The following is a 25,937-nucleotide window of genomic DNA, read 5'->3' on the forward strand; positions in this document are numbered from 1 at the left end:
AAGAATTTGGTAAAACAATACATTAGCTCCTTATCAGTTTTACTAAATGCCATCATGTTTCTTTTGTTTTTGAGATGGAGTCTTGCTCCGTCACCCAGGCTGGAGTGCAGTGGTGCAATCTCAGCTCACTGCAACCTGTGCCTTCTAGGTTCAGGCAATTCTCCTGCCTCAGCCTCCCCAGTGGCCAGGATTATAGCTAGCCACACCCAGCTAATTTACGTATTTTTAGTAGAGATAGTGTTTTGCCATGTTGCCCAGGCTGGTCTCGAACTCCTGACCTCAGGTGATCCACCTACCTTGGTCTCCCGAAGTGCTGTTATTACAGGTGTGAATGACTGTGCCCGGCCTAGATGCCATGATGTTTCAAATACTTACACTTGTATTAAGAATAAATAGACAGCCATGTGCAGTGGCATGAGCCTATAATCCAAGCACTTTGGAAGTGGGAAGACTGCTTGAGCCAAGTAGTTCAAGACCTGCCAGGGCAACATAGCAAGACCTCATCTCTACAAATAAAAAAATAAAATTAGAGCCGGGTGCGGTGGCTCAAGCCTGTAATCCCAGCACTTTGGGAGGCTGAGGCGGGTGGATCATGAGGTCGAGAGATTGAGACCATCCTGGTCAACAAGGTGAAACCCCGTCTCTACTAAAAATACAAAAAGTTAGCTGGGCATGGTGGTGCGTGCCTGTAATCCCAGCTACTCAGGAGGCTGAGGCAGGAGAATTGCTTGAACCCAGGAGGCGGAGGTTGCGGTGAGCCGAGATCGCGCCATTGCACTCCAGCCTGGGTAACAAGAGCGAAACTCCGTCTCAAAAAAAAATAAAAATAAAAATAAAAAAATAAAATTAGATTTCTTTGTAGTTCATGAGCACAATGATTGCGTGTTCATGCATGCTTGTGTGAGATGTGCCACCCTTGAACCTTGTGATGACACTGGCCCATTACCAGTCTGACATAAAAAGATAAATAAATAAGAAAAAAAAAAAAAAAGCCAGGCATGGTGTTATGCACCTGTGGGCCCAGCTACTCAGGAGACTGAGGCAGGAGGGTCACCTGAGCCCAAGAGGTCGGGGCTGCAGTGAGCTGCAATCGCCTCGCCTCACTCAACTCAAGTTTGGGTGACAGAGCGAGACCCAGTCTCAATTAAAGAAAAAAAAAAAAGTTATTACACAACCCAAAGGCACTATCAGGGATTTTCAGATGCTTTTGTTCAATAATGTATTTCATCTATCTTCAGTGGACTGGTAAAGATTTAAAGTAGCCATCACTAAACCCCCATACTTACCTTGCCACAATTCTTAACATACTCAAGTTTCTTTAGTGTTCTCTTACTCCTGACAAATAATTCTCAGAGAACAATATGAAAGACAAGTATAAAATATGAACAGTAAGATAATTCAAGAATTGATGGCATTAAAAGTAACAATACTTGAAATTCAAAACTGACAATGAGTATAAAATATTATATTTAGAGGCAAATTTCAGAACTAAGTTGGAAAATTAATCAAAGCTGAGGTCAGGCTGTATAAAAGGGAATTCCCAAAGAAATAAGACAGCATTAGAAATGAAGAAGAACCCTCTGATTTACAGTCAACTGTGGAAACTCATGATATTAAATAAAATAAAAACAGACATTTGGAGAAGTAGCCTTGTCCAGAGGAAAAAGGACAGTTTCCCATGAGATTTCCTGGCTCCATTTCAATTTTACAATACTTTTTTTTTTTTTTTAAAGGCAGTTATTTATTAAATAGAATTTGATACGATTTTTTTTTTCTGCTGCAGAATTTCCCTGACAAAAATGTTAACATCCAACAAGATTCTTGCTTGGCTCTACTGGCCACATATACCTGAAATGCTTCTTCATACATGTTGAGAGCCCTAGAAATGGAGGCTGTTGGTGGAAGCAAATACCAAAGATGGATAGCCAGGGAGCGTTTCCAATCCAACTGAGAGCACACGTTGATTTGCTTTTGTTCTGAGAGCTGCCACACCTGTAGGAGACAAAATTATCACTGTGGCTATATTCTACCTTGTTATTCAAGTAATATTTTAAATGATTGGGATGCCAGTGTTAATGATTCAGATAAAAAACATACAAATATAACAAAATCTCACAGCAAGTGAGAGTATATTGGTTATTTACTTATTTTTATGGACCAACTGATCAATCGATTGAGACAGAGTTGCACTATGTGACCCAGGCTGGTCTTGAACTCCTGGTTTCAAGTAATCCTCCCTCCTCAGCCTCCCAAAACATTGGGATTACAGGAATCAGCCACCAAGCCTGGTCCCAGGATTTAAACAAATAAACTATCAGTACTCAAATGAAATGAGAGCCACTGAGAGCAGAGAGGAGGTCTTCTCACTGTTTATGATTGTCAATGTATAAAATTTTAAAGTGAGTATAAATTCTGATCAGCTACATTTTTACTTCTCAAAGTTTAATTTATAATACTTTAAGATGCTAATCAACAAGAAGTAGGCAGTGTTAAGAGAAATGGCTTAAAATAATTATAACCCAACAGTCATAAAATGGAACAGAAGTGGCTATAAAAAAAACCAATAATGCTGGCCGGGCACTGTGGTGCTCACACCTGCAATCCCAGCCCTTTAGGAGGCCGAGGTGGGAGGATCACCTGAGGTCAGGAGTTCCAAAACAGCCTGGTCAACATGGTGAAACATCATTTCTACTAAAAATAGAAAAAAAGGCCGGGTGCAGTGGATCATGCCTGTAATCCCAGCACTTTAGGAGGCTGAAGTGGATGATCACCTGAGTTCGTTGAGTTTGAGATCAGCCTGACCAGCATGGAGAAATGTTGTCTCTACTGAAATTAGGTATGGTGGCACATGCCTGTAATCCCAGCACTTTAGGAGGCTGAAGTGGATGGATCACCTGAGTTCGTGAGTTTGAGATCAGCCTGACCAGCATGGAGAAATGTTGTCTCTACTAAAATTAGGTATGGTGGCACATGCCTGTAATCCCAGCAGCTAAGGAGGCTAAGGTAGGAGAATTGCTTGAATCTGAAAGGTGGAGGTTGAGGTGAGTTGAGATCACACCATTGCACTTCAGCTTGAGCAACAAGAGCAAAACTCTGTCTAGAAAAATTAAAATTAAAAAAAAAAAAAATTAGCTGGATGTGGTGGGGCAGGCATCTATAATCCTAGCTACTTGGTTGGCTGAGGCAGGAAAATCGCTTGAACCCAGAAGAGGGAGGTTGCAGTGAGCCAAGATTGCACCACTGCACTCCTGCCTGGGCAACAAGAGGGAAACTCCATAATAATAATAATAATAATAGTAATAATAATAATGCTTCAAGACATGGAAAAATATTCATATTCAGTAGGTTTTTTAAAAAAGCTACAGGGCTGGTGTGGTGTTCATGCCTGTAATCTCAACACTTTGAGAGAACCAGGTGGGAGGATCCCTTGAGGCCAGGAGCTCCAGACCAGCCTAGGCAACACAGTGAAACCCTATCACTATAAATTATTTATTTAAAAAAAAAAAAAACACAGCAGTTTTTTTTGAGATGGAGTCTCATTCTGTCACCCAGGCAGGAGTGCAGTGGTGCGATCTCGGCTCGCTGCATCCTCCGCCTCCTGGGTTCAAGCAATTCTCCTGCCTCAGCCTCCTAAGTAGCTAGGACTACAGGCTCACACTACCATGCCCGGCTAATTTTTTATTTTATCTTATTTTGTTTTTAGTAGAGATGAGGTTTCACCACGTTAGCCAGGATGGTCTTGATCTCCTGACCTCGTGATCCACCCACCTCAGCCTCTCAAAGTGCTGGGATTACAGACGTGAGCCACCATGCATGGCCTATATATATATATATAAATATATATATATATATTTTTTTTAAAAACAGGGTCTCACTATGTTGCCCAGGCTGGAGTGCAGTGGCTATTCACAGGCACGGTCCCACTACTGATCAGTATGGGGGTTTTGACCTGCTCCGTTTCCGACCTGAGCCAGTTCACCCCTCCTTAGGCAACCTGGTGGTTCCCTGCTCCCAGGAGGTCACCATACTGATTTTGAACATAGCGCACTACAGCCCAGAACTCCTGGGCTCAAGCGATCCTCCCACCTCAGCCTCCTGAGTAGCTGGGACTATAGGCATGCACCACTGCACCTGGCTAAATTCTTTTTTAAATGGAAAAAATCATGGGGCCCAAACTGCCCACTGCACTCCTGCCTAGTCAACCTAGCCATACCATCTCAAAAAAATTAATTAAATAAAATAGATTCTTTCTGGAAAGATAAGTTATTTATATTGTTTACTGCTATATGATATGGGATATGATAAATTTTAACATTTTAGTTTATATAACTAGATTTTTAAAATGGTGTGCATGTCTTGTCTTTATAATTTGAAAATATTTCCACCAAAAATTAAAAACGAATTGGCAAATGTGTAACACATTTTGTGTAATTGTGCACAATTTACAAAGATCACTCTCTACCTAAACCTCAAACCAGCTTCAATTTATGAAAACACTGATGTGAGATTATGGTAAAAGTAGAAGATACCGGTTTTCCAGCCAACAGAGCAAAGATGCGCAGTCTCTCATCCTGGATGAAGCAATCTGCTTGGAGCTGATGCCAATCCACCAACTGCATAGTGAGCAGCTCCCGGATGGACTGGCTACCCACAAACTGAGATAAAAGAAGAGCAAGACGATGATCACCTGTAAGAGAAACAGAAGTTTTTTTGGTTATTATTAAGGGTTTATGAACTTGGTCAAATACTTAGGGGCATTATTTTTATTTCTTCTAGCCTTCAGGAGGGAGGACTTAACACTGGTTAATGCTTTCTGCAGTAGTGCTACGATATTGATCAAAACGTATTTTCTGCTTGGATAGAAATTTGCAGCCGGGTGCTGTGGCTGACGACTGCAATCCTAGCACCTTGGGAGACCCAGGTAGGCAGACTACAAGGTCAGGAGTTCCAGACCAGCCTGGTCAATATGATGAAACCCTGTCTCTACTAAAAATACAAAAATTAGCTGGGTGTATTGGCATGAGCCTTGTAGTCCCAGCTGTTCTGGAGGCTGAGGCAGAAGAATCACCTGAACCCAGGAGGCAGAGGTTGCAGTGAGCCAAGATCATGCCACTGCACATCCAGCCTGCTCTGGGTGACAGAGCAAGACTCCGTTTCAAAAAAAACTTTGCAAAGTGGTTTAAGCTAAATTAAATATAGACTGAATAGCATACAGAGATCAATAATAGATCTACCACTACTTCTGTGTGGAAGAAAACAGCCCGGTGTGGTGTCTCACTTGAGGTCAGGAGTTCAGGATCAGCCTGACCAATATGGTAAAACCTCATCTCTACTAAAAAAACAAAATTAGCCAGACATGGTGGTGCATGCCTGTAATCCCAGCTACCGGGGAGGCTAAGGCAGGAGAATTGCTTGAACCCATGAAGCAGAGGTTGCAGTAAGCCGAGATTGCACCATTGCACTCCAGCCTGGGCAACAAGAGCGAGACTCTGTCTCCAAAAAAAAAAAAGAGAGGACAAATGGAGGAAAATGCTGGGCACAGTAGCTCCCACCAGTAATCCCAGCACTTTGAAAGGCCAAGGCGGGCAGATCACTTGGGGTCAGGAGTTTGAGACTAGCCTGGCCAACGTGGTGAAATGTTATCTCTACGAAAAATACAAAAATTGGCTGGGCATGGAGGATCATGCCTGTAGTCCAAGTACTTCAGGAGGCCGAGGCAGGTGGATCACAAGGTCAGGTGTTCCAGACCAGCCTGGTCAAGATGGTGAAACCCCGTCTCTACTAAAAATACAGAAATTAGTCAGGCACCTGTAATCCCAGCTACTCAGGAGGCTGAGGCAGGAGAACTGCTTGAACCCGGGAAGTGAAGGTTTCAGTGAGCTGAGATTGTACCACTGTACAGTCTCAAAAAAAACCAAACAAATAAAAAAACAAAGAAAAATTAGCCTGGCATGGTGGCATGTGCCTAGAGTCCCGGCTACTCGGGAGGCTGAGACATGAGAATCACTTGAACCCAGAAGGCAGAAGCTGCAGTGAGCAGAGACTACACCATTATACTCCAGCCTGGGTGACAGACCAAGACTCCATCTCGGGGTGGTGGGGGGTGGGGAAAGGACAGAGGTGGTGGCTCACACTTGTAATCCAGCACGTTGGGAGGCTGAGGCAGGCAGATCATCTGAGGTCAGGAGTTCGAGACCAGCCTGGCCAACATGACAAAACAACATCTCTACTAAAAATACAAAAATTGGCTGGGTGTGGTAGCGCGTACCTGTAATCCCAGCTACTTGGGAGGCTGAGGCAGGAGAATCGCTTGAACTCGGGAGGCAAAGGTTGTAGTGAGCCGAGATTATGCCACTGCACTCCAGTTTGGGGGACAGAGCAAGACTCCGTCTTGAAAAATAAAAAAAATAAAAAAGAAAAAGTGGGAGTAGTAAAGCAAAAGCTTTTAGTAACCTAAAAGGCAGTGTCCAACCAAAGCTTTAGCCTTGGAGTCAGAAGAAAAAGGATGAAAGTGAAGTTTATGAATGACTAGACTTACGAATCTGACTTCCGGCACACTTTAAGAGCCTCTCACGCTACATGTTGGTGTCTTGCTGAGCATAACCTTTTTTTAATGTTTCATAATCATTATGAGTTCATACAAGATCAATCCCAAACATAAACTCTCATTGTACAAATGTAAAAAGACCATAAGGGGTACCAAGCTGAGGCTGGGTGTGGTGGCTCATGCAATCTCCATTTAAAAATACAAAATAAAAAAAGATAGTACCAGGCTAAATGTGTAGTGATAGTGGAATGCAAAGGCCGTTTATATATCTTACTGATTCTAGCTTTTCCTGTGATTTGTTCCTTATAATCTCAAAAGTAGCCAAATCCTTCATTCAAAATAAATCCAGCTGATGGCTCCAATTAGTTGGCTTTGGATAAATTAGCTTCCAACAATCAAGGATTGACCAAGGATCTAATCACATTAAATTAAGCTGAACTACGACATCCTGTAGTCTAATCAAGATTTATGGCCAGGCACAGTGGCTCACGCCTGTAATCCCAGCACTTGGGAGGCCAAGGTAGGTGGATCACTGGAAGTCAGGAGTTTGAGATCAACCTGGTCAACATGGTGAGACCCTGTCTCTACTAAAAATACAAAAAAAATTAACTGGGCATGGTAGCCGGTAATCCCAGCTACTCGGGAGGCTGAGGCAAGATAATCACTTGTACCAAGGAGGTGGAGGCTACAGTGAGCTGAAATTGTTCCACTGAACTTCAACGCCCTGTGTGACAGACTCTGCCCCAAAAAAGAAAAATTTATGTCGGCCGGGCGCGGTGCTCAAGCCTGTAATCCCAGCACTTTGGGAGGCCGAGGCGGGTGGATCACGAGGTCGAGAGATCGAGACCATCCTGGTCAACATGGTGAAACCCCGTCTCTACTCAAAATACAAAAAATTAGCTGGGCATGGTGGCTCGTGCCTGTAATCCCAGACTCAGGAGGCTGAGGCAGGAGAATTGCCTGAACCCAGGAGGCGGAGGTTGCGGTGAGCCGAGATCGCGCCATTGCACTCCAGCCTGGGTAACAAGAGTGAAACCCCGTCTCAAAAAAAAAAAAAAAAAAAAAATTTATATCTAGGCAGTCATTAAGAACTTGCTGAATTGCCCCATTAGTGAAAAGAAACTTAAAAAAGTAAATATATGATGCATACAAAGCCCTTTTAAAAAGCCAGTTAATACCTCGACTCAGAAATTCAATTTCTAAATATTTACTTGGATGAAGTGAATTGATACAGATTTTGTAGCAATTCAGAGTACTGCTCATAGTTTAAAAAAAAAAAGTCTCAATGTGAAGGAATAAATTTGTTAATATGGGCCATTTATACACAAAAGAATGCTAAGAAGCATTTGATAATTATCTGTATTATAGGGCGTTTGTAATGTGTCACATGAAAAGAACAGATACATAGCAGGAAATCATCTTTGAAAAGTTTACATGTATGTTACACTGTACACAAATTTGTATATAATACAGAATAAAGAGCTAAGTACAGGCCGGGCACGGTGGCTCAAGCCTGTAATCCCAGCACTTTGGGAGGCCGAGGCGGGTGGATCACGAGGTCGAGAGATCGAGACCATCCTGGTCAACATGGTGAAACCCTGTCTCTACTAAAAATACAAAAAACTAGCTGGGCATGGTGGCGCGTGCCTGTAATCCCAGCTACTCAGGAGGCTGAGGCAGGAGAATTGCCTGAGCCCAGGAGGCGGAGGTTGCGGTGAGCCGAGATCGCGCCATTGCACTCCAGCCTGGGTAACAAGAGCGAAACTCCGTCTCAAAAAAAAAAAAAAGAGCTAAGTACAAATTGCACATTAAAATGCTCGCAGTCAGTAGTCACAGAATTTGGGTGATTTTGACGCATAGCTTATTTATGTTTACTAGTTTTATTACAAATGTAATATAACATAAATTTAATATTTAATATTAAAATTTAAATTTTAATAAAGTAAACAATGTTTAAGGTCTTAAAAAGAGAATTAGAAGACGTAGTTTGGCTGGGTGTGTTGGTTCATGCCTGTAATTCCTGCACTTTGGGAGGCAGAGGCAGGTGAATCACCTGAGGTCAGGAGTTTGAGACCAGCCTGACCAACATGGTGAAATTCCATCTCTACTAAAATACAAAAATTAGCCAGGCATGGTAGCAGGCGCCTGTAATCTCAGCTACTCAGGAGGCTGAGGCAGGAGAATTGCTTGAACCCGGGAGAACAAGGTTGTAGTGGGCCAAGATCATACCACTGCATTCCAGCCTGGGCAACAAGAGCAAAACTCTGTCTCCAGAAAAAAAAAAAAAAAAAAAAAAAAAAAAGTAATGGTTCCTACTCCATAGGAACCAGCAATCTTCCTGGGAAGTCCACAATTAACACTCACAGGCTAGAAGCCAAAGATATCTCCACAATTAGGGAGGAGGGACAGGAGGCACTCAGTAGGAATGGGGAAAGGGTGCAGAGAAGGACCATATTCTTTCCCTACCTGACTGCTGGGCCAGAGAGCAGGCTTCACTGATCCTTTTGCCTGTGAGGTAGCTGAATACAGCCTCCACAGGGCTGTTTTTTTGCGTTAAGGAGACTTCCTCTTCAATCTGCGGTGTGGCAGTATGGGATAGCCAGCGGGAGAAAGCTCTTCGCCGCTCTAGAATTTGAATGTATTTATTGGGTTCATCTAGTTGGCTGTCAAGCTCCTTCAGGTGGCCCCATAACGCTTCACATAATGTCCATGTCAGGCTCCAGTGCTTCACAACTAAGGCAGGAACAGAAAACCTGCTATGAGACAAAGTCTTAAAACAGCTTCACAGAAGGCACCTAATTGTGATGTTAAAAATACATAAATTAATAGACATCTCAAAAAACCACTCAAGTCAATTACCCTCAATCTGTCTCTACCTCCCTTAGCTTTGTCTTACAATTTCCCGAAGTACATGGTATACATAAATGCTTGCTCACACATGTATGTGGTACTTATATAAGAAATGTAACTGTTAAACAGGTTCCTCAAGCCTAATTATGACTAATGTCATCTCAGATGATATCTAATTTGATCAAATTCTGTCTACAAAATTCAATCTAAAAAAGTACTTTATCATTTAAGCCACTTACACGTATGCACTGGTAAAATAACTTACACATTTGAAAAGATGATGAGATGGTTAAGTAAATACAAAGAACTGAATGAACATAAATCCCAAAATGTGTGGCATAAGACATTCTAAAACGACCCATTTTTCAATAAAGGTGATTTGCTAAACACTGTTTGAAATACTAACAAATTAGAAAACCCCTTTATCAAAGTATTAATTCAGAAAAACATGGTCACAATAGACAGAGAAAGGTAACAGAGAAGCAGGGAAGAATTACAACAAAGTTGTTGAGAAGATCAACAGTACTTGAGCTGGACATGGAAGAATGGATAGGATTTAGAAAAGCAAGAAGGAATGCATCTCTCTCCCTATGTTTTCTGGATTGGGTAAGAAATGCAATTTTATAAATCCAAAGATTTCATTGGATACAATTTTTCGTGGAAAAATCTGTACATTAACGGGTACAAGAACAAAGTGACAAGAACATAGTAACAATTTTTTCTTGCTTGGGAATCTGTTTAAACTCAACCTCAGAAAATGACAAGCACAGGCATTCACCTACTAGATTGTGTCAGGAAATTCACCCCCCACTTTGAACATACGCTAACACCCCTATGACTGGGACATCAAAGATTAGAAACATAGTGCATACTCACTTTGTGCTTCTGGTAAGTCTCCTGATGTTTCTTTAACCCAATCTGCATAGTCATGAATGATGGCAACTCCCGAATTGGGGACAATGAGAGGACACAGTTCATCCACATGGACAGTGCTGTGTTTTAATTTGAGCTCCAGAGGTGTCTGGTATAATTTCATGTCTTCATCTGGCTTCCTTTGTCGCAAACTGAGTTTTTCTAAGTGAACTTTGAATGGGGACTCAGTTAGGCTACAAGAGCAAAGGAGGAATAGAATAGAAAATGAACATAAAACAGAAGCTAGGATTTCACTTCAACCAAACCAGTTTCTTTTTATGATTACAAACAGAATGCAAAACATTTCACTGTGCTTTGAAAGAAATTTTGCTTCTTAAACTATACCGAACTTATCTGCTATATACTGGAAATAAAAATTATCTGACCAATGCATTCAGAACACAAAAGCTTCTTAGGCCAGGTTATAACAAGCATGAGAATCATTACAGATTTAGAACTGGCTAAAACTCAAGCGCCAAAGTTATTGTGGGATACCTGTTTCGCAAATTATACTTGGATATCAAAAGTCACGAGGCTAAGCTTATAGATACTAAAGAACTGACTCTAAATTACAATCAGCATATAGCTAAGCTGGCCTTGATCCAAATTTTTTTTTTTTGAGATGGAGTCTACTCTGTCGCCCAGGCTGGAATGCAATGGCGAGGTCTCAGCTCACTGCTACCTCTGCCTCCTGGGTTCAAGTGATTCTCTTGCCTCAGCCTCCCAAGTAGCTGGGATTACAGGCATGCACCACCAGGCCCAGCTAATTTTTGTAATTTCAGCAGAAATGGGGTTTCACCATGTTGGCGAGGCTGGCCTCGAACTCCTGACCCCAAGTGATCCGCCTGCCTTGGGCTTCCAAAGTGCTGGGATTATAGGCATGAGTCACTGCACCTGGCCCCTTGATCCAATTTTTAAGATTAATATTAAATGGCCAGGCGCTGTGGCTCACGCCTGTAATCTCAGCACTTTGGGAGGCCGAGGCGGGTGGATCACAAGGTCGAGAGATCGAGACCATCCTGGTCAACATGGTGAAACCCCGTCTCTACTAAAAATACAAAAAATTAGCTGGGCATGGTGGCACGTGCCTGTAATCCCAGCTACTCAGGAGGCTGAGGCAGGAGAATTGCCTGAACCCAGGAGGCAGAGGTTGCGGTGAGCCGAGATTGCACCATTGCACTCCAGCCTGGGTAACAAGAGCGAAACTCCGTCTCAAAAAAAAAAAAAAAAATTAATATTAATAACCTTCCAAATTCACAAGATAATACTTAACCTAGAATTAATAGCTAAATTTAGGATCACCATTCTTAATTGTGAGGTTCAAGAGACGTTGTTTTTCATTTTTTCAAAGTCATTTTAAAAATAAAGGATAGGCTGGACAGGGTGGCTCACTCCTATAGTCCCAGCAAGTTAGAATGCCAAGGCTGGACAATCACTTGAGCTCAGGACAACATGGTGAAAAGCCCATCCCTACAAAAAATTGGCCAAGTATGGTGGTGTGTACCTGTAGTCCCAGCTACTTGGGGGGCTAAGACATGAAGATCACTTAAGCCCAGGAGGTGGAGGCCTGTGCCACTGCACACCAGTCTGGACGACAAAGTGAGACACTGCTCAAAAATACGTAATTAAGGTCAGATGAGGTGGCTCACGCCTGTAATCCCAGCACTTTGAGAGGCTGAGGCAGGCGAATCACCTGAGGTTGGGAGTTTGAGACCAGCCTGACCAACAAGAAAAAACCCTGTCTCTACTAAAAATACAAAATTAGCTGGGTATGGTGGTGCATGCCTGTAATCCCAATTGCTCGGGAGGCTGAGGCAGGAAAGTCATTTGAACCCGGGAGGCTGAGGTTGCGGTAAGCTGAGATCGTGCCATTGCACTCCAGCCTGGGCAACAAGTGTGAAACTCTGTCTCAAAAAAATAAAATAAAAAATAAATAAATGAATACGAAGGATAATAGTGATCATCTTCATTTAATGTGTAATGAAGATGACACAATTTGTTATAATTATAAAAAATATGAAATGTTACATATTTTACAAAGGACACGGAATACATACTGCCTGATAGCTACCAAAAAAATCTACATATTATCATAAAGCATATATATTTATTATACATATAAAGTATAGGCAGTACTATACCCACATATATGTACTTGTTAATAGTGGGGATGGTATAGAATGTAACTATATATGAATAGCTGTAACTATATATGAATAGACTATAACATACATATTTAAAGAATATCCAAATACTTAAATATGGATTCTCCACAGTTCATACAACTACTTTATGAAAAGACACAGGAAATGTGCTTAGTTGAGAATACCATTTATAAGCGAAGAAATCACAAATAGTTAAGCATATTATATACTCTTCATAATTTCATGATACAGTCATCTTATTAATCATTTGTTTATAATTACACAAATATCTTCTATTTAAAATTGGACTGGGTGCAGTGGCTTCCACCCGTAATCCCAGCATTTTGGGAGGCAGAGGTGGGTGGATCACCTGAGGTCAGGAGTTCAAGGCCAGCTTGGCCAATATGGTGAAAATCTATCTCTACTAAAAATACAAAAATTAGCTAGGTGTGGTCACATACGTCTATAATCCCAGCTAATCAGGAGGCTGAGGCAGGAGAAGAGCCTGAACGCGGGAGGCAGAGGTGGCAGTGAGCTGAGATCATGCCCACTGCATCCCACCCTGGGTGACAGAGCGAGACTCCGTCTCAAAACACATGCATGCACACACACACGCACACAGAATGTATCTAGAAAGATCACAAAGCAGGGCCCTAACCTCCTGATAATGAATAGTTTCTTTCACCTATCATGTTGCCTTTCTCCAAAAACATCAAGAAATGTGACTCACGATTTAACAGCTACTGGATTGGGCAAGAATCCATACTCCATAGAATCAGCAATCTGGTGATTTTCTAGCTCATGAGAGCCATTCAGCTGTTCTCCACTGTTAGCAAGAGTCCAGTTGGGGCCCCAACCAACACGAAATGAGCGTCCCATGAATAGGGCCATGTCCATCAGGAGTTTTCCCTTGCCATAGGTGACAGACTTTTCGAGAGGGACTAGACCTAGTTGCCTACGTGTACCCACTGTTTTCAACGGAACCTCAGGTGCTGGGCTGGGCATTGTGAACACAGAAGCCAGGGGTGGAGGGACAGACCAAGAGGATGTAGATGGGATGTTAATTAAAGATGCTGTTCTGGGAGTACGACATTCTTGCACAGAGGCACTTGGTGAAAGAAAAGCTCCACTTGTAAATTTTGATTGTAGTAACCCACCAACTGAAATGAAGAAGGAATAAGAGGGGAAAAGACTATTACAAAACACAAGCTATTGTTTCTTGAACAATAACAAAAATCAGTAAGGCTGAAATCATTCAATGTTTTATCAAACTACTTATATCAGATGTGGATGATGACCAAAAGCAGGCTAAGTCAGATTTTGCAGAAATTACTCTTTGAACTAGGAAATCAGGTCAAGAATTCTAATGAGGATGATATCAACAACAATGATAAAAGCAACAACACTATTACCACGATTTAAAAAATGATCTAGCACGTATATGCAGCTGACTCAGTATGAGCCATTTGTGCATGTTATTTCATTTTACTCTAGAAAAACTTTTAAATGATTAGCATTATTATCATTCTCCAATGTTTATGTGAGAAAACTGAGCACAGATAAGTGATTTGTCCAAATCCACAAAGCTACTAAGTGACAGACTAGGAGATAAGCCCAGGTAAGTCTGGCACCACTGCTGATGCCCTTGTCAGAATCCTAAAGGTAACCATTTCTCAGGACATATAAAAGTAAGATCAAAACTCAATTTCCTGTTCTACTCAAACAATGCTACAGTCAGTGAAATCAAAACACACTAGGTATCTTAAAATTGTACATGTGACTTCCCAAAAAAGTGATTAAAAAAATTTTTTTTTGACATTTAAAATTTTTTTTTTTTTTTTTTTTTTTGAGACGGAGTTTCTCGCTCTTGTTACCCAGGCTGGAGTACAATGGCGCGATCTCTGCTCACTGCAACCTCCGCCTCCTGGGTTCAGGCAATTCTCCTGCCTCAGCCTCCTGAGTAGCTGGGATTATAGGCACGCGCCACCATGCCCAGCTAATTTTTTGTATTTTTAGTAGAGACGGGGTTTCACCATGTTGACCAGGTTGGTCTCGATCTCTCGACCTTGTGATCCACCCGCCTCGGCGTCCCAAAGTGCTGGGATTACAGGCTTGAGCCACCGCGCCCGGCCCCAGACATTTAAAATTTTAATGTAGCTAGCTAGCTATTATAGGGATGGAGTCTAGCAATGTTGCCCAGGCTGCTCTCCAACTCCTAGCCTCAAGCCATCCTCCTTTCTCAGCCTCCTAAAGTGCTAGGATTACAGGCATGAGCCACTGTGCCCAGCTGAAGGTGAGTTCTTATTACTAGTGCCTGTTGCCCAATTTTATATGGCTTTTGTCTAAAGCATGGAGTTAAGAGTTATTAAAGTATGAGATTTTCATGCAGTATCCATTATGGAAAAGGTTAAGAATGTTTAACTGATACTTTATTGGTTAAAATATTTTTTTTCTTTTTTTCCTCTACACCAAAGGGAAATTTAAAATATTTTTAAAAAGCAAAGTTGGTATTTTTCAATTCAAAAGAATTGAAAAATAAATATTCAGTTTTTCAGGCAATATGAACAAATGTCTCTCTGCCACCTCCTTTGGCTTTCAAAATATTTGAAACTACATGTGCTTAAGTTCTTTGCTGATAATAAAACTTTACTTCCAATCTCAGGTAGTTAACAAGCCCACTAGAAAAGGGAAAACTTGAAAATCAAATATGTAATCATTTCCCTGGGAATTTTAAGGTTTAGAGAAAAGTAGAAATGTGATGTGCTCTGTGTATTATGAGAAACAATACTTGTCCCTAGAAGACAAGGCAGTGTTGTTACAGGACTGCACCAAAGAAGTACAATGCAGGACAACTTGCTGAACTCTCTAAGTAACACATATAAAAATTAGGAAGTCAGAGTTTATATCTAATCCACATTCATGAGCAAACAAAAATATCAACCTAAACAAAGCACAAATGCTTTTTTTCTCCATACGCTTCTGCATCTGCACAAACAGAGGTAATTATAGTTCTTAAAAACTGGCCCCTCCTGCCAGGTGCAGTGACGCATACCTGTAATCTCAGCACTTTGGCAGGCTGAGGCAGGATGATCACTTGAGGCCAGAAGTTCAAGACCAGCCTGGGCAAGATAGCAAGATCCGTCTCTAAAACATTTAAAAAAATAGTTAGTTGACAGTGGTGGTATATGCCTGCACTCCTAGCTACTTAGGAGGCTGAGACAGGAGGACTGCTGGAGCCCAAGAGTTCAAGGCTATAGTGAGCTCGACTGCATAACTGCACTCTAGTCTGTGCAACAGAACAAAACTCTATCTCTAAAAACAAAAACAAAAACCTGGCTACTCTTAATGAATACTTATAAGTAAAATTTCTCTTAGCATCCTTATGTCACAGGTCTAGTTGTTTGGTAGATACTTGCTAGAGAAGTCCACTTGGGTTAGAAGATGAAGGTGAAAAGCAGGACTTGATGACTCCATATAGCTTTCTTGTAAAATAGCATATTTTATACTGTACCTAGTGAACGAGTTTTCGATGAGTGGGATGCTGAAATGGGGAGTCTGGGAGAACAAATTTCTTGAGAAGTATCTGCTTTGGAAGGAAGGCGACTGAAGCGTTGATCCAGTGCCATATCTACATCTTCTTCCTCAGTAAGCAATGATGCTTTCATGATCTAAAAAGGCAATATCTATAGAATAAATGTGCTTCCCAGAATGAAAAGGCCATACCAAAAAAACAAAAACAAAAAAACAAAAACGCAGTTTACAACAACCAAAAATATTGCTCCTCCTCAAGGCTTTATACAGAGCTAGTATATTTGTGTGATGGATGGACCTCATTACACTGTATGTACTTGAAAGGCAGAAGTCATTTAATACTCTTCTTTGTATAGCATCTTGCTAGAGCCTGGCACACAGGAGTTGCTACGTTTGCTGATAAAATAATTTTAAAGTCAAACATAAATCAGGTTAAACACCTAACACGCCAAAAGGCATTGGGATAAACCAAAGTAAAGATATAGCTTAAAGAAACCTGTGCGACCAGGTTTTAAAATTTTTTAATTTTGTGGAGCACTTAAAAGTACCCTGTGATGTAGACAAGGTAATATTTTATAGAGAAAAATCAGTACTCACTTAGTATAGATGTTAAATGACTTGCCTAAAGTTACAAAGTAATAAAATTACAAAATTGGGATTGGGGCTGGAAGCAGTGCCTCATGCCTGTAATCCCAGCACTTTGGGAGGCTGAGGCGGGCAGATCCCCTGAGGTCAGGAGATCCCCAGACTGGCCAACATGGTGAAACCCCCATCTCTACTCAAAATACAAAAAAAAAAAAAAAAAAATTAGCCAGGTGTGGTGGCACATGCCTATAGTATCAGCCACTCTGGAGGTTGGGGCAAGAGAATTGCCTGAACCAGGGAGGCGAAGATTGCAGTGAGCTGAGGTCGTACCATTGCACTCCATCTCAAAAACAAAACACAACAAAAGTGGGATTGGAACTAGGTCTCTGGATTCTAATGCAGTTAAAACCAGCAGCTCTATCTACTAGTTCTCAATATAGCCTTCTCTCCTTGAATAAGAAAATGAGGCCTAGACATTGGCCAAATTCTTGTATTTTTTCTTCCATTACAGTGAGCACTCAATGGTCTTAATAACCAAGAAAGAGACCTGATCCTAGGCAATAGAGATAAAACGTTAGTTTGGTTTTCTGTCGTAAAAAAGATGGTTTAGGACTTCACCTGTAAGACATGTGGATTAATTCCCAGTGAAGATGCAATATGTGTTGAGGCAGATACAGGTTCCTGATCCTCAGGCATGCTCTCTTCTAACATGGTATCCAAAACTGGCTCCTGGGTGATATCTACCATGTCACTGTCCAGTTCCACAACCCTCCCTAACTGCTCCACCTCTGGGCTCTGGCTCTGTAGACAGCAGAAAGATCAGGAAAGCAGCATTAAATTACACCAAACAGACACAAAGATTCTAAATCAGATTTACTTTATTCAGAATATGATATAGCAATTATTGGATTTGGCCCATTATATGATGAAGTAAGGTAGCAGATTTGCTAGAGTGATTTAAAATCAATTACCCCAAGATAACCCTTATAAAAGTACTTGGATCCAAATAAGGATTCATAGAATCATCCCATTTTAATATTATGATCTGGTGTCTGGGACCTAAGCCAGCACCCATAGCGAACAAAAGGTGGTCTTCAGAGTCAAAGATTATGCTTTACTTGATCTAGATAGCAACTACATTTTCTGGTTTACACAGGGTCATTGTTTCTCCTAACACTGTCTTACAGCCAGAAGACACTGGAAAAAGAGAAAAAAGGTAGAAATATAAAAATTTCCAGTAACTTTGCTTTTTCTTAAAAACATTTAGAAATAAATTTCTAGTCAATACAATCTTGGGTCTAGAATTTAACTTTTAGGTTATTGAATCCTAAGGTTAGCTGGGCTCTACTTGTATAGTACCATGTAAGATATGAGGACTACCTACTCTTCCAAAAAACAAAGTAATAACATTAGGAACAGTTTTAATCCGGGAAGAATCCCTTTATGCTTAAAAATGTCAACATATATTTACATTTATTAAGCAGTTTTGGTTTTTTTTTTAAACCGAGTTTTGCTCTGGTCGCCCAGGGAATGCAATGGTGCGATCTTGGCTCACTGCAACCTCCTCGACACCATGCCTGGCTAATTTTTGTATTTTTAGTGGAGATGGAGCTTCACCATGTTGTCCAGGCTGGTCTCAAACTCCTGACCTCAGGTGATCCACCCACCTCGGCCTCCAAGAGTGTTGGGATTACAGGAATGAGCCACAGCGCCCAGCCTATTAAGTAGTTTTAAAGACAACTATGACTAACACTGTATGATTTAAAAAGGTAAACACTCATAGAGCTGAAACGTATTGTAAGTCAATTATTACTGTATAAATTCAATTACCTATGTCCTAAAATGTTAGCAAACAACTAAGCCAATTTCTGAAATATTTTCAAACCAAAAAACCCTATAGGCTGGACGTGGTGGCTCATGCCTGTAACCCTAGCACTTTGGGAGGTCCACATGGGACCAGCCTGGCCAATATGGTGAAAATCCATCTCTACTAAAAATACAAAAATTAGCCAGGTGTCATGGCGTGTGCCTGTACTCCCAGCTAATTGGGAGGCTGAGGCAGAAGAATCGCTTGAACCCAGGAGATGGAGGCTGCAGTGAGCAGAGATCATGCCACACTGCACTACAGCCTGGGCAAAAGAGAGAATCCATCTCAAAAAATAAATAAATTAATTTTAAGAACTATGGGAAAACTCCTACTTCGTAAGTTCCCTACTATGTTAACTTGTAATCAAATAATTCATCTTAAAGAAAAGGCCTGTTACTTCCCATTGTTTGTCAATCTGGTCAGTATGACATCCTGTTAGGTTCCCAAAATATCCCATTTATATCTACTTTATACTGTGTATTATAAGTTACTATAATTTCTTGAATATACATATACATATATATATATATTTGGCTCAACAGATTGTAAAGGCTTCGTAAAATGGTTTATGGCTTTTTCTGTATGTAGCACATGATTAAGTTCAACATTTATTGAACATTAGTTATTTCTACTACCTAATGCAGTGCTTGGCACATGGTAGAGAAAGCAGTAAAAAGATAAAAAGGAGTGAGAGTGAGTGTGAGGAAAGAAAAAATGGGGAGGGGAAGAGTGGTTCCAATGTACTATACTACTCAACAAAGTAATAGTGCTAATACCAAGAGATGCTTACCTTGAACACTCTTTCAGACAAAATGAGAGGACTTCATCAAACAACTAGATTAGAGACCTAAGGGACTCATCACAGGTTTATGAAGAATGCTAAAGGTAAGTTATTATTTCCTATACTCACACAAACAGACTTCAAAGCTACAAGATAGCAACTAAAACGTCAAAGGGAAAGAGAATTACTATGAAACTATGGTTAAGTGGCTAGAACACCCTATATATAAATTTTGTTAAAGTATAAGTAATTGCAATAAACTCCCCAAAGCTGTCTGTGTACTTATTTTCCTGGATACCTTAGCAGATCACGTATCCTTTTAAAGCCAATCTTAGAAAAGTATACTTAAAAAAAAAAAAGATGGCTCAGAAGTAATTGAGCAAAGGGAAGAGAAAGCCTAGTCAATGGAAAAGAAAGACATGTATAAGCAGCAGCAGCCAACTAAGACACCATTTTAACTCTCCCTTTCCTACAATATAATCTCTTGAAGACAGAATCATATTTGTTTCTAAATAACAGCACGACCCCTTACAAATACTAACTACACAGATTATATATGTAAAATGATTGTCTAAATATATGGAGGGTGAGGTTTCACAACTGAAACCTTCAATGATCTGAGATATCTCAAAAGACTATTCCTTATAATAGGGCTGCCAATACTTAAAGATACAGCATCGTTTAATTCAGTAGGAAAAGTAAGATATATCAAGACACCCTTATTCAACAGAGTGAATAGCAAGTCCAAGGTCAAACAGATATTTAAATAATTCACACTGTCCTCTTAGACAAATAATTTGATTCAATATAACTACTATTGTTGCCTGCCTGAAAAAGAACTAGTTTTCTAACTGTAAAGAATGTTTTAGGCTGGGCGTGGTGGCTTATGCTTGTAATCCCAGCACTTTGGGAGGCAGAGGCAAATCACTTGAGCCTAGGAGTTCAAGACCAGCCTGGGTAACATACTGAGTCCCTCCTCTCCACAAAAAATAAAAATAAAACATATTAAAGATACATGGAATCATTGGATCAATTTACAGAGCTGCCATTTTATTTCAAATTTTAGTATATGTGTTGCCGAAGCGAGCATATTCTATTTCAAATTAAAGTAAAATGAAATAAAATTTTCTTCTAAACGCTGATCCCTTTTATCCTTCAAAAAAGTTTTTAACTTATTTAGGCAGGGTGCTGCGGCTCCTTGGCCTGTAAGCCCAGCACTTTGGGAGGCCAAGGCAGGATACTCATTTGGCCAAGAATCTGAGACCAGCCTAGGCAACAGAGCAAGATCCTGTCTCTTTCTATAAATAAATAAATAAATAAATAAATAAATAAATAAATAAATAAATAAATAAATAAAATTAGCTGGCATGATGGCATGCACCTGCAGTTCCAGCTACTTGGGAGGCTGAGTTGAGAAGGATTGTTTGATCCCAAGAGTTCAACCAGCCTGAGGAACATAGAAGAACTTTGTCTCAGAAAAAAAAAAAAAACAAATAAAAAATTATGATTTACTTGAATGGATTCACTGAGTGAACAATGCTAAGTTTCTGAGCAGGCCAATTAGTCTGCCTTGATGTTACTGAACACAAGTTACTCTTCAGTTATAAGGGTAAGGTAAAAACCTACACGTATCTTTACCTGACTGTCAAAAGCCTGAGATCTTTAAACACAGTTTTGAAACCTGACTACACATTTCAACCACCTGGTGAGAAGCATTAGAATATAAATATGTCTGAGCCCCATGCCAAAACTGTGGAATCTAAGTCAGGCTCACCAGGGCATTGATGCAGCCAGCTGGAAATTGAATTCTAGACCAGAATTTTGAAACTAATGTTTTAACCACAGAACAAAATATTTCTGCAACTACCTTAATACATCTGTGTGACTATGGTTTATATGCCAACATTTTCTCTAACCTAAAAGGTTTAGGAGAGAAGATCACATGAAAATTTAGTTACCTTTATGTTTCCTGGTTGCTTAGACTTGCCTTTTGTGTGTGTGTGTGTGTGTGTGTGTGATGAAGTCTTACTCTGTCGCCTAGGCTGGAGTGCAGTGGCATGATCTCTGTTCACTGCAACCTCCACCCCCCAGGTTCAGGCAATTCTCCTGCCGCAGCCTCCCGAGTAGCGGGGATTAGAGGCATGAACCACCATGCCCAGCCAATTTTTGTATTTTTAGTAGAGATGGGGTTTCACCATGTTGGTCAGGCTGGTCTCGAACTCCTAACCTCGTGATCCTCCCGCCTCGGCCTCCCAAAGTGCTGGGATTACAGGTGTAAGCCACTGCGCCCGGCCTTACTTACTTTTTTTTAAAGAGCAAAAGCAAGGCTTAAGAACCAACTGGAAAGAAGGAGACTGAGGATATCATACAAAAGGTAATGGAACAAATGTGACCATTTAACAAAAAACACACATCTTCCTAAATACCTAAAGAAACAGGCCTTTCTCCCCCAAGAAAAAAAGTTGAAGTTGTACAATCAACCTCTTTAAGGGGCCAGGTGACAGTATGCAGTCATCTTGACACAGAGATAAGACTGCTGTTTCCAGTTTACTCAGATGGTTCAAGTAGTTTCCCCATGCCAAGTAAAATGTAGGGTCTTTGGTGCTAATAAACCACTGGCATTTCCCATCCATCTCACTTGAGTCACTGCGCAATAAATATTAAAGAATTCTCTAGAGTCTCATACTTCTGTTCCAACATACGAAGCTTAAGACTTTCAAAAATAATGCAAGTAAAGAAAACCTAAAGTCTAGACATCTACATATCTCTATACATTTCTCTCATTTCCGCTCTTCCCAACCAAAAGGTCAAAGACCATTTCCACTTTCTCAGTCAAACCTACTTGCCCATTTTAGGCCAGGCACGGTGACTCACACCTGGAGTCACCAGCACTTTGGTAGGCCAAGGTAGGAGGATCACCTGAGGCCAGGAGTTCGAGACCAGTGTGGCCAACATGGCAAAACCCCATCTCTACTAAAAATAAAAAAATTAGATGAGCGTGGTGGTGTGCACTTGTAGTCCCAGCTGCTTGGGAGGCTGAGGAACAAGACTGCTTGAATCTGGGAGGTGGAGACTGCAGTGAGCTGAGACTGCACCAGTGCACTCCAGCCTGGGTAACAGAGTAAGACCCTTTCTCAAGAAAAAAAATAAAAATTTTGGGGTGCTCAATTTTTCTTTTTTCTTTCTTTTTTTTTTTTTTGAGACGGAGTTTCGCTCTTGTTACCCAGGCTGGAGTGCAATGGCGCGATCTCGGCTCACCGCAACCTGCACCTCCTGGGCTCAGGCAATTCTCCTGCCTCAGCCTCCTGAGTAGCTGGGATTACAGGCACGTGCAACCATGCCCAGCTAATTTTTTGCACTTTTAGTAGAGACGGGGTTTCACCATGTTGACCAGGATGGTCTCGATCTCTCGACCTCGTGATCCACCCGCCTCGGCCTCCCAAAGTGCTGGGATTACAGGCTTGAGCCACCGCGCCTGGCTCAATTTTTCAAAGCATCTCACATACACAAGTGTCAATATAGGAGCTTATAGTTATTTTTCTAGCATTTGTATTCTGGAATTAAAGAACATGGAAACTACTGATTTTCAATATTACATTTTCCTGTGTGTCCATAAATGAAGCTTTTCTTTTTCAGCTAGGCCAACTAGAAAGAGGTAACTTTAAAATCCTACATATTACTTTGTTATAGAAAATAAGGCCATCTGACTCTTGTCCTAAGAAATATATATATGTTTATGAGAAATATATGTATATAAGATTATAAAAAATTAGGAAAGGAGGAGATGATACAAAGCATATGACAGACAAAATGAATATGGATAACTGGAAAACCACATCTATTTATAGCATTTCATTTTGTCAGTGGAGATTTCTTAGGGGTATTCTAACTGCTACAAAGATTAGAAACATAAAAGTCAATATATTTCCAGTTTCCCTCATTTATCATGCCCTCCCCCTCACCCGGTACGCGCAAACATGTACATACACACATTCTCCAGAAATGCCTCCTAGGAGATTATTTAATAAATCATAAAAACCACACATTTCAGTAGCCATAAGAATTATAGCATGGAAAATTCCAAAGGTCTAGCTTTCAGCAGCAGAGAGGTAAAGGATGCTGTACAAAGAAATCCCGTATCAATGATACAAATAATTGCAATAAACAATACAGACCCTAATCTCCCCAAGCCAAATAATTCATTTACATTTCAAAACTGTCTATTTTCATAAAGATTATGTTTTAAAATACAAATTATCAAGGTTACCTGAAGTATAAGCAAACAACTTAAAAAAATGGAGATTAAAAAACCTTCCAGAAAGCTGATTTAACTTTTAAAAAACCACGGAGGTAAAGAAAAAGATTAAGCTGCACATAGAATTTACTGTGCATGAACCCACATGAGCAAATCTTTATCACTGAGCAGAGAATTCAGCAAGTCCAAATGAGAGAGAAGAAAGGGTTTAAGAATGACAATCTGTAAAGGAATGATCCAAACAGCAAGAGAATTCTTTAAATCTCTCAAATAAAAAGACAGATGCCTGCATGACCTCAAGCCCTCCCTTGTACTTGTTTCAACGTGATTGCCAATGTTTGCACTCTTCAAAGTTCCAAGGGTCATAAAACAGCTTTGTATTAGCTGAGTGACTTGCTTTCAACTTCTGTATCATGGATTCCATTCAAATTCACTGTCCTTTCTCTACCTGAGGTGGAGGTGCAGGTTTGCCATTAAGAGCCATCTGGAAAGGAGTAGTCTGCCCTGCAGGAGGCAAAGGAGCAGTCTTCAACTTCTTTGTACTAGTTTTAGATGGATGCTCCTCCTCCTCCTCATCAGAATCCTGAAGGCCATATTTAGAAAAATGGGAGACCTAAGGAGAGAAGAACCCCACAAAATCAATTTAAACATTACGCTTTCACGATACCTGCCTTTGCAATCTTGTAGCATTACTTTGATTAAAAAAAAGAAAAAAGGAAGAAAAAAAGGGAGAAATATCAAAGTATTTAAAGCAAAATGTCAACTATCACACTTTTCTTTTTCGAAGATTCAGAAGATGTGTGATGTATGTACTAGTTGCTCATACTAGTATAAAGATTACATAATATACATTAAAATGTCATTTAAAATGCTATCACTAATGTATGAAACTTAATCCAAAGACTTACTATTTTCACAGACATATATTGCCTGTTACCCTCTATCTACACAGGGCACTTAACATATTAAGTAATCTAACCAGCCTAAAATAAGAGGAAACCACTGGGTTAAACCATTAAGGACAATCAATCTTTTCTTCTCCAAAAATCTTTAAAAGTAAAAATGACAATTACATAGAAAGAGTTGATCCAAAAGACCACTGCCTGTTGAATTACTGAAGTCCCTAATGATTACAAACATTAGAAATACTACTACACTTGGCCAGGTGTGGTGGCTCACACCTGTAATCCAAGCACTTTGGAGGCCAAGGCAGGCGGATCACCTGAAATCGGGAGTTTAAGACCAGCCTGACCAACATGGTAAAACCCTGTCTTCAAAAAAAAAAAAAAAATTAATTAATTAAATTAAAAAAAGAAATACTACTACACCTTAGAACTGTATTTATAAATGCTCATAGGAGGAGGGTGGAGGACTTGAATCATGTGCCCAGAGTTTAAAATAGCTCATTACTGCTGCATTTTAAATAGATGTGTAGTTTGGAGCAAATCACAATGTATCTGTACATCTCTTTCCGAACTTATAAAAATAAAGAGAATTTGGCCGGGGTAGTGGCTTACATCTATAATCAGTACTTTGGAAGGCCAAGAAGGAAGACTGCTTGATCCAGGGAGTTGGAGACCAGCCTGGTCAACATTAAATCCCATCTTTACAAAAATTTTAAAAAGTAGCCAGGCATGGTAGTGTACGCCTGTAGTCCCAGGTATTTGGGAGGCTGAGGCAGAAAGATTGCTTCAGCCCAGGAGTTTGAGGCTACAGGGAGCTATGATCCCGCCAATGCACTCCAGCCTGAGCAACAGAGCAAGACCCCCATCTCTAAATAAATAAATACACAGACAGACAGACAGACAGATAGAATGAATTTAGGAAAGGATCCCTTCCAATATCAACATTTTGTGACTGCAAATATAGTTAGTTTATAAAGGTTTGAACCAAGTTAAATGACTATACCTTAAACACCCAAGAACCAGTTTCAGGCCGATATTCTTTAAACTGAGCTCCCTGTTTCCTTGAAACCGCTTCCAATCTTCCTTCATAGTTGATATCAGCAAGGCGATCTGGGCTCTTTATTAAACAACGAGATGTTTTATCTGTTGGCCAAACTCCATCCAATGTAACTTCAGCCTTCCTGTAAAACATAACCCATTGAAGTAAAAATGCTTCATATAAGACCAAAATGCCACCTAACACATAAATAGTGAATAATGATAACTATGTTGCCTTGGAATTATTCTGCATGTGACATAAACTTGAGTTTTGCCCCATAAGATTAAGAGCAAGGAGTCACTCCTACACTAACACAGTAGTATCTGGCTCTAGAATCACAGTGCATTTATTTCAAATTACCAGGGTACATCAATTATTTCCAATCTAATTTTCGTAACATTTAAGCTAGGGATCACTAAGTTATTTAAGTCACAGTCGAGTGGTATGACCCAAGTCTTCTGTAAGTCTTAAAGGGCTACTGTACTAAATAATAATAATAAACAGCTACTACCCATTTACTA

The 25,937-nt window shown here is 40.4% G+C and overlaps 1 protein-coding gene and 1 non-coding gene across 6 annotated transcripts in view; one reads left to right on the forward strand and one right to left on the reverse strand.

Annotated features, from left to right (window-relative positions):
- Nucleotides 1-25,937, reverse strand: part of NUP98 (nucleoporin 98 and 96 precursor) — a 123,264-nt gene that overhangs the window by 20,718 nt on the left and 76,609 nt on the right. For all 5 annotated transcript variants that reach the window (XM_039470971.2, XM_074400995.1, XM_039470970.2 and 2 more), the window contains 9 exons: nucleotides 25,381-25,558; nucleotides 23,921-24,085; nucleotides 17,188-17,370; nucleotides 15,965-16,121; nucleotides 13,184-13,613; nucleotides 10,274-10,503; nucleotides 9,014-9,280; nucleotides 4,530-4,687; nucleotides 1,849-1,992 (listed from right to left, as the gene is read on the reverse strand). In XM_039470971.2, coding sequence (XP_039326905.1) covers nucleotides 1,849-1,992; nucleotides 4,530-4,687; nucleotides 9,014-9,280; nucleotides 10,274-10,503; nucleotides 13,184-13,613; nucleotides 15,965-16,121; nucleotides 17,188-17,370; nucleotides 23,921-24,085; nucleotides 25,381-25,558 — 1,912 coding nt within the window. The remainder of the gene's footprint in view (nucleotides 1-1,848; nucleotides 1,993-4,529; nucleotides 4,688-9,013; nucleotides 9,281-10,273; nucleotides 10,504-13,183; nucleotides 13,614-15,964; nucleotides 16,122-17,187; nucleotides 17,371-23,920; nucleotides 24,086-25,380; nucleotides 25,559-25,937) is intronic.
- On the forward strand, nucleotides 851-956 carry LOC120364846 (small nucleolar RNA U13). The gene has a single exon (XR_005579982.1). It is a non-coding gene; the product is annotated as a small nucleolar RNA U13 (small nucleolar RNA).

This window comes from Saimiri boliviensis, chromosome 6 (genome assembly GCF_048565385.1).
Source record: "Saimiri boliviensis isolate mSaiBol1 chromosome 6, mSaiBol1.pri, whole genome shotgun sequence".
In the NCBI taxonomy this organism is placed as follows: Eukaryota; Metazoa; Chordata; class Mammalia; order Primates; family Cebidae; genus Saimiri; species Saimiri boliviensis.